This window comes from Hyaena hyaena, unplaced genomic scaffold (genome assembly GCF_003009895.1).
Source record: "Hyaena hyaena isolate Hyena2069 unplaced genomic scaffold, ASM300989v1 scaffold_576, whole genome shotgun sequence".
Lineage (NCBI taxonomy): Eukaryota > Metazoa > Chordata > Mammalia > Carnivora > Hyaenidae > Hyaena > Hyaena hyaena.
Window position 1 is genome coordinate 339,687 of NW_024081208.1, and position 13,444 is coordinate 353,130.

The 13,444-nt window shown below is 38.5% G+C and overlaps 1 protein-coding gene across 1 annotated transcript in view; it reads left to right on the forward strand.

The window, feature by feature from the left end:
* The first annotated feature begins 8,370 nt into the window (after window positions 1–8,370).
* The window catches only part of IL1RAPL2 (interleukin 1 receptor accessory protein like 2), a 637,686-nt gene continuing 632,612 nt past the window's right edge, over window positions 8,371–13,444 (forward strand). Inside the window, exons 1-3 of the mRNA XM_039256555.1 lie at window positions 8,371–8,415; window positions 9,249–9,330; window positions 10,946–11,219. Coding sequence (XP_039112486.1) covers window positions 8,371–8,415; window positions 9,249–9,330; window positions 10,946–11,219 — 401 coding nt within the window. The remainder of the gene's footprint in view (window positions 8,416–9,248; window positions 9,331–10,945; window positions 11,220–13,444) is intronic.

Consider the following 13,444-nt stretch of genomic DNA (forward strand, 5'->3'; position numbering starts at 1 on the left):
ACACATCACTGCTTTCGGTGGTGGGTAGCAGTAGGAGGAATCTTAAGGTCTTTGATAAACACAAACGTCTTTTGATTATTAGTAAATTTGGGAGAAAAAAACCCACATGATTTCATCCCATAAAGATTTAATGAGTGCCTTCTATGTACAATGCACTGGACCTTGTCCTAGGAATACAGAGTAAATGAGATGCCCATCTAACTGGGAAGATGTGTAGACAAACATATGGTGAGGGGAAAGGATTCACACGGGGCAATAAAGTACAGTTTCATAGAAGTGGCATTTGAAGCTGGATGTTGGAGGATTAGTAGGATCTCAATAGATAGGCACAGAGGCAAGGGGATTCTAGAGGAAGAAGCCAGAAGAGCAAAGGCAGAGAGAAGTGACTTGCATATTCAGGGAAGGTGAGTATTGACTGAAGTGTAGGATGTGAATAGGGAGGGGCAGAAAAGACAAGCAGTCTAGGGTGAGCCAGGGGAGCTAGGCTTAGGGATTTGCATACTGGGAGTCACTAAAGGTTTTGACCAGTGAAACGACATGATCATATACTTTAGTAACATCACTTTGGTAGCAGTTTAAAGAACAGATTGGAATGAGAAGTTGGAGAATAATTTAGAAGGAAATTGAAGTAGTCCAAACAAGATATGAGAAGGACCTGGACTTTCACATCTATGAAGATGGAGATGAGTGGAAGAATTTAACTTTTCAGAAATGACAAGCTTTAATGTTTTATGGGAGAAGCAGGGGTTGGTCAGTGGGAAGGGAAAGGCAAGATTTAGGGATAATTTTGGAAGATTTTGATTTGGATAACTGCGAACATAGGAGGTGGAGCAGATTTGGCATGGAAGATAAACTCACTGCCAAGCATTCTGGATTTGACGGGACAGCAGAAAGTCTGCTAGAGGGGTTGGCTGACAGTGCCACAGGCTCATTTGCGGCTGCAGCCTCCAATTAACATCAGTGCATCTGAGAAGGGCTCCTGGCTAGTGACTAATTCCCAAGGGCGCTCTCACCAGGCCTTAGGTAATCAGGAGTTGAGGAGTTGGTTGAAATGTTTCACGTGGCTTCACCTCCAGAACATAATTGAGGCTCTTTTGTCGGGTAAAGATCTAAGGAACGATCTTGACAAAGCATAGCATAGATCCTGTAATGAAAGGGAAATGATGATGGTTGCCAGCCCATTATTAAGCATAATAACTAGGTTGAAATGAGATGAAAGATTTCATTTAGGCAGAACTTTCTCACTGATGAATGGTAGGGGGTAAAAGTGTGAAAGGAAAGTGTATAATCCAATTCATAAAAAGTGTAGAAATGCTTTTTAAAACCTGAAGAAATAATCACTCATTGTATTTTTAGAGCTGGAGTGGGGAATATTTTCTCTATTGATGGATACTGATGCACAGATGAAAGTTTTAAAATATTTTTTTCTACTGACAGAACTTTATTTTAAAATGATGAAATATCTCTGTCCATATTTCCAGCCTAGTGGCAAGGAGGCATCGGTCCAGGAGTAAGGGTGCAAGCCATTTACTTCTTAAAGAGTTTAACTTCTTGTGCTTGGGACTGCCCACTTGAGGCAGATAATATTCACTGTGATGGGTATAAATACAAAGAAACTTGTCTTTAGATGTGTATTTGGGGGAGAGCTGAGAGAAAGAAAAATCATATAACTCCCACATTAAAATATTAAGAATAAAGAGAATAACATTATGTTTAGTAATTATATTACACAAATACAAATGTTAAAATAAACACCAACTCTATTCCTAGATTATAATTTTAGGAATTGGGTGATAATCCCTAAATATTTAATTTTAAATAAATCAATATGGTTTAGATAGAATTGACTGAAGTTTCAGAGCTGATCTTCAGAGGTTAACTCAAGTACACAAATTATTAAGAGTGCATTACTCTGTAAGTACTGTGTGCAATTCATAGATAAATAATTGGCATGCATTACTTGATGGCTATTATTCCCACAATGGTTATTATTTGAGGATAGATTATCACTCAGCTGGAAAGGTCTACTCTCTAGGACAGGCATGTGTTCTTTGGAATACATATGACAGTTTGGATAGCATCAAGCAAATTTTAATATTTTAATGGCTCATGAGCTAGGATGAGTATAGGAGACAGCATATAGAACACGCAGTGATTAGGAACATAAATTCTGGAGTCCAACTCACCTGCATTGGGATTCACACCCTACCACCACAACCTGAGTGACCTTGAGCAAGTCATTTAAACACTGAGTTTTTTTTTCTCCTCAGTAAAATGAGAATGATAAGAGTCCCTACCTCCCGGGGCCAACATGATAATGAAATGAGAAAAATGAAGGCAATGCACCTATTACAGCACCTAACTGTTCTGTACTAAGTGCCCAAATAATACCAGTGGCTGCTATTGCATCTTTCTGTGCTGGGTCATCCACCTGCTGTGTGTGTAACCTGGTTACCAGTTTGAGCAAGAACTCAGTTGCATGCTCAACTTTTGGCTCCCTCTATCACCTACAGTGGTGCATCCCCAGAAGTGTACTGTGATTCCTTCCCCAGTAACCAGTGGTTGGCAGATACCAATTTCTTAAGTTTTTAGAGGTCAGGTGCGGAAAATGTGAGTGCTGCACAAAAAACTTGGACAGCTCCCCCTCTAGTGGTGATTTAATGAATTGCCCCCAACAATTGCCCCGTTGATCACAAACAGGAGAGTTGCTGTAAAAACGAAAAGAATATAGTTGACATAGTTACAAGAAAACAGGTGGGTTAACGAATCGATTTATTAATCACGAACACATAATAAACTAGTACCAGATGTACTTAAATTGTAATGAATGTCATCAAGTTATCTGGAGCTTGCATATTTTCTCCTGTGCTAATTAGCCATTTTACCTAAACAGATTTCCATCTTGGGGTAAAAATCCAGAATTGGCAATTCTATACATATCTATATGTCCTATCCCACAATAAAAATTGTAATGCACATATCCATCACAGTCTGTAACTTTATTGTATATAATATTTGTTTGTCCAAAATAATAGTATAATCATTGTTGACGATAACATCTTGTTCTCTTTTAGGAATTAATAAATTTTTTCTCAGGGCTTTGTTTTCACAGTGGGAAGGTGTGGCAAGTTGTATTGAGGAGGAAGCCAAGGCTTATAGATTTTCTTTTGTTGCTCAGGGCACTTTCAAAGGTATTGTATTAGATTTTACCCCTAGGAATCTCCTCTTGGAAAAATAAATTGCATGGACACTGGTATATCCCTTTATGTGTTTCCTCCTCCCCCTCTTCCTCTAATCTTCATGTCATGATTACTAAGAACATACTTGTTTGGAATACTGGAATGAAAATGACTAAAATAGAGACCTGGGTTTTACAGAAATGTAAATCTAGGGAGTAGAGATGAGAATCTGAAGAAATATAGCTTTTTAAAAATACGTGAATTGCTATTCATAAGACTTAAAAGTAAACAGAGAATGGATAATTTAGAAATAGGACGTCTTTTCTAATGGAATGATGGGAATATTTATATCCATACTGAGTTATTGTGAAGCAGAGAACAGGCATGCATTCACTTATACTTTTAATGGGCTTGTGCTGTAGCAAGCTTCAATCCAACTGTAGAATTTCACTGTTTTGGGGGAAAAAGCGTTTCCCTCATTGTAGTGCCTCTATTTACATTTGTGGCTGGTCAGTGAAACTCAGTTCTCAAATCACCTGTGAGAGAAGCTGGTCTGTTCAGAAACCACTTTTCTCAGGAGCCCTTTGGTGTCCAACTTGAATAGGCATGACTGGAATTGTGAACAGAATGGGGCTGGATCACTCTGGACTGTAGGTCACTGTGTTGATGAGATCAAGCTTGCAGGTTGGCTTCCGCTGTGGGCTACTCAATTCCACTATGTCCCCAACCTGGACATAGTCTGCACCTTTGTCAGCTGCATCACCATTCTGTACTTGCTAAATATGTATAAAGTGCCAACATGTGAGGAGCTCTGAAAACGTGTTGTTGCATGTTGTTGCAAACTCCTTCTCATGGTAGAAACTTGACTTGCCCTGGCGACTTCTGGTGGCACCATCTTTGATTCCTGTAACAACCCTTGGCTAATTGAATTGTATGTGGCCTTTGTCTTCTTCCTGCCTTTTTGTGACCCTCTCACACCTTTCAGTGCATCTCCCTTAACCTCACAGTTTCACTTCCTTCATGCTGCCTTGCCACCTGTCTTTCTAGGTCTCTTACCATAGTACATCTTTCTTAGTTGCTTCACTACTCTCAAATATAAAAAATAAATGTACTATCTTGTATTCTATCCTCTTTTGCCCCACTATCGGTTTGTTTCCTAGGAATAGCAATTCAAGAGAAACAAATCATACCATCATGTTGAAATCTAGTAATGGTCTAATACTCTCTAGGTATAAGACTATAATGCTTTAACTCATGGGAATGGATTTCTACTGATGACAGTTCAGTGTGGGAAAATATTTGGTGCCAGATGGCCCTTTATGGATCCCTGGTATTATACCCTTTGCTTTTGTGGAAGATTCCCTCAGGTCTCTTGAAATACCTTATATTGTAACCTTGTATTGTGGATGCTAAAGGAAAAGAATAAAGGGATAATATTTGGAAATTGTTTTCTGCATTACTGCAAGGCTGTTTTTTTGTCTATTGACGATTTTATAACTAAATATTCCCTCTTTGCTAGCTAAACAAGAGTACAGAGGAAAAGAAACTATGGATCTATTAAATCAAATAAATTTTGCTTAGATAGTACTTAAAAGGAAATGAATTCTCAGTATACTCTTAAGGTATGTATGATGAAGCTAATTGTAAGGGCTGTTAAATGTCTTCAACTGCATTTGATCATGATCTTTGTGTCTCAGGAGCAGACATTTTGATTATCTTCAATATCAATCATGTCCTGTCACTAATGGGCCAAACCAGCCTGTTAACATTGTAAAGGTGTAGATTATACAGCAGATCACTGAAAGGAAATAATTAAAGGGATTTAGGGAACAAATGGAAAATACATTCCAAAAGTTTTTTTTTTCATATTAAGTAAGTAATTATAGAGGTTGAAGCTACTTTGTTAAGCCAAATTAGTTACCTTGCTGTGCATCTTAGAGTTGGGGGGGACGGGAATTGGACTATTATATAGCTTTTTTAAAATCACCTCCAGGTTTTTGTTGTTGTTGATTGCATGGGAACAGTGTTACAGATAATCCATTAAAATGGAATAATATAAAATTCATTTAAAAAAGATGATAAAACAATATTTTTCATTTTTAATCTTTATTTTTGAGAGAGAGAGAGAGAGAGCTTGAGAGGAAAAGAGAGAAAGGGAGATACAGAATCCAAAGCAGACTCCAGGCTCTGAGCTGTCAGCACAGAACCGAACACAGGGCTTAAACTCACAAACCATGAGATCATGACCTGAGCCGAAGTCAGATGCTTAACCGAATGAGCCATCCAGGTGCCCCAAAATAATAAATATTAAACTTACATTTAATCCAGAGATGTATTGCCAGTAATTTACCTTGACCTAGAAGGTTTAACTAATGCAGATTTCCCCTCTGTATTATTGTTTTGTTGTTGTTAGTTTTTTGTTTGTTTATTGTCAGGTTGGTTTCCATACAACACCAAGTGCTCATCCTAACAAATGCCCTCCTTCATACCCATCACCTCTTTTCCTCTCTCCCTCAACACCCTCAACCCTCAGGTTGTTCTCAGTATTTAAGAGTCTCTTATGGTTTGCATTCCTCCCTCTCCTTATCTATTTTTCCCCTTCCCCTTCCCCATGGTTTTCTGTTAAGTTTCTCCTGTTTCACATATGAGTGAAAACATACAGTATCTGTCCTTCTCTCCCTGACTTATTTCACTTAGCATAACACCCTTGAGTTCCATCCACAAATGTCCAGATTTTATTCTTTCTCATTGCCATGTAGTATTCGATTGTATAAGATGAACCACATCTTCTTGCTCCATTCATCAGTTGGTGGACATTCAGGCTGTTTCCATGATTTGTCTATTGTTGAAAGTGCTGCTATGAACATTTGGGTACATGTGCCCCTATGCATCAGCACTTCTGTATCCCTTGGATATATTCCTAGCAGTGCTATTGCTGGGTCATAGGGGAGTCCTATTGTTAATTTTTTGAGGAACCTGCACACTGTTTTCAAGAGCCGCTATACTAGTTTACATTCCCACCAACAGTGTAGGAAGGTGCCTGTTTTTTTCCACATCTTCACCAGCATCTATAGTCTCCTGATTTGTTCATTTTAGCCACTCTGACTGGTGTGAGGTGGTATCTCAGTGTGGTTTTGATTTGTATTTCCCTGATGATGAGTGACATTGAGCAACGTTTCATGTGTCTGTTGGCCATCTGGATATCCTCTTTGGAGAAGTGTCTGTTCATGACTTCTGTCCATTTTTTCATTGGATTATTTGTTTTTTTAGGTGTGGAGTTTGATGAGTTCCTTATAGATTTTGGATATTAGCCCTTTATCTGATATGTCATTTGCAACTATCTTTTCCCATTCCGTTGGCCGCCTATTAGTTTTGTTGATTGTTTCCTTTGCCGTGCAGAAGCTTTTAATCTTGATGAGGTCCCAATAGTTCATTTTTGTTCTGTATCCCTTGCCTTTGAAGATGTGTTGAGTAAGAAATTGCTGCATTTGAGGTCAAGGAGGTTGTTTCCTGCTTTCTCCTCTAGGGTTTTGATGGTTTCCTGTCTCACATTCAGGTCCGTCATCCATTTTGAGTTTATTTTTGTGTATGGTGTAAGAAAGTGGTCTAGTTTCATTCTTTTGCATGTTGCTTTCCAGTTCTCCAAGCACCATCTGTTAAAGAGGCTGTCTTTTTTCCATTGGATATTCTTTCTTGCTTTGTCAAAGATTAATTGACCATACATTTGCGGGTCCAATTCTGGTTCTCTATTTTACTGCATTGGTCTAGGTGTCAGTTTTTGTGCCAATACCATCCTGTCTTGATGATGACAGCTTTGTAGTAGAGGCTGAAGTCTGGGATGATGATGCCTCCCATTTTGGTTTTCTTCTTCAATATTACTTTGGCTATTGGGGTCTTTTGTGGGTTCCATACAAATTTTAGTATTATTTGTTCTAGGTTTGAGAAGAATGCTGGTGCAATTTTGATTGGGATTGCATTGAATGTGTAGATTGCTTTGGGTAGTAATGACATTTTAACAATATTTATTCTTTTGCTCCATGAACATGGAATATTTTCCCATTTCTTTGTGTCTTCTTCAATTTCCTTCATAAGTTTTCTATAGTTTTCATCATCATACAGATCTTTTATATCTTTGGTTAGGTTTATTCCTAGGTATTTTAAGGTGTTTTGTGCAATTGTGAATGGGATCAGTTTCTTGATTTCTGTTTCTGTTGCTTCATTATTGGTGTATAAAAATGCAACCGATTTCTGTATGTTGATTTTGTACCCTGCAACTTGGCTGAATTCATGGAACAGTTCTTGTAGGCTTATGGTGAAGTCTGTTGGGTTTTCCATGTAGAGTACCATGTCGTCTGTGAAAAGTGAAAGTTTGACTTCTTCTTTGTCAATTCTGATGGCTTTTATTTCATTTTGTTTTCTGATTGCTAATGCTGGGACTTCTAGCACTATGTTAAACAACAATGGTGAGAGTAGACATCCCTTTCATGTTCCTGATCTCAGGGGGAAAGCTCTCAGTATTTCTCCATTGAGAATGATATTAGTTGGGCTTTTCATAAGTGGCTTTTATGATGTTTTAATATGTTCCTTCTAACCTGACTTTCTCAAAGGCCTTTATTAAGAAAGGATGCTGTATTTTGTCAAATGCTTTTTCTGCATCTATTGACAGGATCATATGGTTTTTATCTTTTCATTTGTTGATGTGATGTATCACATTGATTGATTTGCCAATATCGAACCAGCCCTGTAATCTAGGAATGAATCCTTCTTGATTTTGATGGATCTTTTTATATGCTGTTGAATTAGATTTGCTAGTTTCTTGTTGAGGATTGTTGCATCTGTGTTCATCAAGGAGAGGGGCCTTTTCAGTATCCAGGCTCGGGTAACCAAGCAGCTATGCAGTGCAGATGGGCGTGGTTTGGTGTAGGTGGGTTTGGCCTTCATTATACCTCCCTAGGGCCATACCTTGGTGGTTGTGGGGAGAAAAATAGCACCCCCCCCAGTGCCCTCTCGAACATGGCATTGCAAAACACTGTTTTCAGTCCAATCTCACTGTGCCGGGGGCACAGCCAAGGTGGTCCATGTTTTATGTCCCGCCCCCAGGCTTATTTCCAGATCTTACTCTGTTTGCATTAATAATACCGCCCTCAGTGTAATCCCTCAAGCCTGGGCACTTCCTACTGGGGAATCCAGTATGGGACCAGCTCCTCCTGAATCTGACTGTGACTGTGATCTCCTGGTAACTGGCCCAAAGAATCCTCTGCAGCTAGAGAGAAGATCTCTCTCTGAAATCCCTGCAGCTAGAGATGGGATGATATGATCCCTCTCTGTCCCAGGTCATGCTTTTTTCTCCCTTACAGGGACCTTTTTAAGATTTCTCAGCCACTTGTTATCTTCTTTTTGTCTCTCCTCAGAGGGGGCTCCCTCCCCTCCATGTTTCTGTACCCTGGGCCGGCCCATTTTTGTCTTCCCCAGTTCACAATCACGCACCTATGAGGCTGTCTTTTTAGTGGACTCCATTTCTTTTCCTCCCAGCCTCTTGCAGTTCAGAGTCTTTTGGCTTCAGCCCTTCTTTGTTTGAGAGATGCAGCTGGGAGATACAGAACTCCAGACTTCTCCACCATCTTGCCCCTTCATGTTTCTCTTCTGTATTATTCATAGTTATGAGACTGATACATGACAGGTAAACAACCAATATCAGGGAGTGAGTTAAAAAAGCCCCCCCCTTCAAGAAATAGCTTGTCATCAGTACATATTTAGTCTAATCCGATTGTTACTCCTTGCCTTCAACAGTGCACAATGGTCACCAAAATCCATAGTGGTGAATATGGTGGTTTCTGAATCCTCAAAGAAAGTTCAAATGCCCTTCAGTATAAATTTAGAATGAAGTATTTATTTGATTATTAATCTATTTCTAATGAATATTTCTCATACAGAAGAGGATTTGAGGCAGTTTATAATAAAAACCCATATATAGCAGAGCAGTGGAAAATGAAGTCAGAAAGAGATTCTAGAATCCACAGAGGCCAGAAACTTTCTTAGGCTGTAGACCCCTTCAAAAATCTCTTAAAGAGCTATGGAACATCTTCCCAGAAGAGTATAACTATGCAAATAGGCACAAAAACCTTGAAGTCTATCCAGGTACCCACCTTGGGTATCCTTGAACCCCAGGTCACGAACCCGTGTATAAAGAGGGGATGCTTGAGTGGCTCAGTCAGTTAATCATCCGGCTTTGGCTCAGGTCATGATCTCATGATTTGTGAGTTCAAGCCCCACATTGCGCTCTGTGCTGACAGCTTAGAGCCAGGAGCCTGCTTTAGGTTCTCCGTCTCCCTATCTCTCTGCCCCTCCCTCGCTTGGGCTCTGTCTCTCTTTCTCTCTCAAAATTAAATAAACATTAAAAAAAAAGAACCCTTGTATAGAGAAAGTAAAATCTGAAGGTAAGATAGTTAGTTATTGCACTTGAGTATTGCACTTATCCCTGAGCTTCCTGTCAACTGAAGTTAAAAGATAAACACGCTTGGGTACAGGGTTCTCAATTTCTAAAAAAAGGAAGCAGATCAGTTTATAAGATTATAAGTGAAACATATAATTTTAAAATGACAGTGTTTATACATTTTATTAGAGGATTATTTTGTAAAGGGTAATCAAGTAATATAAAGGTAGCATAATTTGATGAAATTCTTTGAAATTAAGTAATTGGAGGTAGAATATCTATGCTAATTGTGTTGACTAGCATATTAAATTAGCCAGTGTCTCATTTCCAGCCATTTTGGAAAAGAGGGAATTTACTATATATGTCTTTCTTTAACGGGAGATTCACCCACCCTAATATTTTTGATTAAAGCTGACATTAATATAATGTATTCCCATGAGCAAATACCGGCTAAACGGTGAGGGAGGCCTTAGGGTATAAAAAGAAATCAAACTGTGATTAAATATCTGCTATTAATAGGTCATACCATGGAAAACTGACATATAGATAATGGCAAATAATCACTTTAGGTGCCTATTGCTTCCAACTTTTCTCAAAGGCAAATAAATAACACAGTCATTCCTGTCACAATTATAGGCAGAGGAACTATAGGGTAGAGGTAAAGAACACAGTCTGTAGAATCAGAGACTGGTTTTCTATCACTTATTAGCCAGGTGACCTTAGGAAAATCACTAAACTTGTCTAAGTCTGTTTTCTTTTTTTTGTAAAATACAATCATAAAAATGTGAATCCCAGGGCTGCTCCTAGGCTGTACAAGGGTCCACTGGAAGTATTTCTTTTGTGGGGCTCCTGTCCAAACAATTTAAGTCACCTAAAATCAACATGTGTGTGTCATCCTAGTAGTCCAGTCTTTCACAATCCTGTGAAGCAAATACCACACGACTAACAGGATTAATCCATTTGCCAGGCCATTCTGCCAGAATTGGGACCTTCCAGTGGGACCCCAGGACAGCCACATAAGCGCCAGTGCTGAAACTCCTTGGAGGATCCAGTTAACTGCAAGCAGAGGTTTACTGTAGAGGACTGGGAATTCCCCAGAGACACAGGGATAGACCAGGGATCCTGTCTTCCCAGGTCTAAGGAGGATACTTATATATCTTAAAGGATCATTGGGAAGATTTAATGAGGTAATCTATGTAAAGAATTTGATATGAAAATTCTGTAAAGCCTGGATCACAGTAAGTCCTCAGTACATGTTGGCAATAATTGTTGCTTTTATAATTAGCATTAACAACACTCACTGCATTTCATGCCCAATCTGGTTTTCTTTCAGTGGATGGCTGCATTGACTGGTCAGTGGATCTCAAGACATACATGGCTTTGGCAGGTGAACCAGTACGGGTGAAATGTGCCCTTTTCTACAGTTATATTCGCACCAACTATAGCATGGCCCAGAGCACTGGGCTCAGGCTTATGTGGTACAAAAACAAAGGTGATTTGGAGGAGCCCATCATCTTTTCAGAGGTCAGGATGAGCAAAGAAGAAGATTCAATATGGTTTCATTCAGCTGAGGCACAAGACAGTGGATTCTACACTTGTGTTTTAAGGTGAGTGCTGTGTGAAAATATTGCTCAGTACCATAGCTAGTAGTCTTTTGATTGGGCTTGGGGTGTGTGGAGGTGTTGCTCATGTTATACAGTGAATATATTCTTGAAAGGTTGCAGTGTAGCTTCAGTAAGTTCAATTCTAATTATTTATTGGGATTACACAACAAATTCTTATCAAGTTTTCATAAAATGGGACTTCCATTTACTGTGCATGCCCATAGAATTTAGAAAAGTTGGTGATTCATTTCCTAACTCCCCCCCTACCATTGGGTCTTCTACTAAAATTTGTTTTTTCATAGGGCAATTTGGCTCAATGTTCTTAATATCTGACCATGAAAATGGCCTAAAGTATCATTTAGGGCAAGTTCTCTACTTTTTTTGTTGATGGAAAATAGCTTCAGATGCTACTAGGATATCTCTTAGCAAATAAGCTACTATTAAAAATTTTCACATGATTTGCAATGTCCACTGTATCTAAATGTTCAACATGGAACCCTGTAAATACATGGTCATCCTGAGTTCTTAGGTGCTATACAGGGAATATATAACAGATACTATTCATTCTTGCAAGGGGTTTATAGTGAAAATCAATCTCTTTTATCCTTAGGGATTCTACGATATGTCCTTCCTTCCCCTTCTGCCCTAGTGCGAGGATCTAGGATGTAGAATCTCAGATAGGGACTGCATTAGGTATTGAAGTAGATAGCTGAGATGACCTTTAAACCGCTTTTCAATTCTGCCATTTTGGGAGTCTCTGATCTTGCACACCAGGGACCTACACTCTATTATTTGATTTCAACTTCTTGGAGATGCAGACCCTTCCTATTTTTGCATCCTGTGGACTTTTGATGCCAAAGCTATGTCACCTCTTCATTAAAAGCACTCTGAAACCCCTGGTGAGACCTCATTGTTCAAAAGGCCAAGGGAACAAGGTGGTGTATAAATAATCTTCTTGGTGCTCTAGGCATCACTTTTGTACGTATGTGTTTTGAGGGGGGAGTGTTGGGGAAGTAAGTGGTAAGTTTACTTTTTGTTTGTGGTGGACAAAAACTCCAGGATATTGGAAGAAATAGCAATCATTATCATCAAATCCTTAGTGATAATCAATATTTTAACTACTTGGGCAGCTCTTGGTAAAAATGAGAAAAGGATGGTAACTCAGCCTCAGTGACTGATACTATATTCTTTGAGTATTGTTACTCTTTTCTTGCTTACCTCCTCTTCATCCCCCACCCTCAATAAATCCTGCCAATCTAAAATAGATGTCTTTTCCTCCTTTTGATCCATTTGCTTGTCTTTTTTCCCACAAATTTACATTTTTATTTGCAAAACAGTTCACTATATAGAAGTTATATACTGATAATGAATTATCAACTTAATTATTGCTTACTTTCCCTGCTCTGCTTATATGCCCAGACTTGCTACCCCTTTCCTCTAACCCTATTCTCCTACTCTGAGCAATGTTACTAATCCAGTGTGTATCCTTGCATACCTTGCCCCTATTCTTTGAAGTAGAAAAACATATATATGGAGATTTTCTCCTCATTGTTTTACAAAATAAGAGTTTTATATTTCTCTGCATTTTCTTTTCTTAGTAAAAATACAGAGTGGAAATCTTTCCAAGTCAATTGATAGAGAGCTCACTCATCCTTTTAAGTATGTAATATTCTGTGTTGTTTAATAGTCTATGATGCCACAATTTAGTCAATCATTTTCCTATTTATGTACATGTATTTTGTTTCCAGATTTTTATCCCTATAAAATGTGCTGTAGTAAAAGACCCCTCCATTTGCTTTTAAATAAACTTACAGATTTTAGAACATTTTTAAATTTACAGAATTATTGCAAAGACAAACAGTAAGTTCCTGTGTGCCCTGCATGGTTTTCCCCTATTATTAACATCTTACATGACTATGTTATATTTGTTACAATTAACGAACCAACAGTGGTATATTGTTATTAATTAAAGTCCATACTTATTCAGAGTTTCTCAGATTTTCCTTAATGTCTTTTTTTCTATTCCAGGATCCCCTCTGGGATACCATGTTACAGTTAGTTGTTAGGTCTTCTTAACTTCCTTTTGGCTGTGGTGCTTTTTCGGATTTCCTTAATTCTTATGACCTTGACAGTTTGATGAGTACTGTTCAGATATTTTGTAGAATGTCCCTCAGTTGGGATTTATCTGATATTTATTTCATAGTTAGACTGGGGTAATGTTTGTTTGT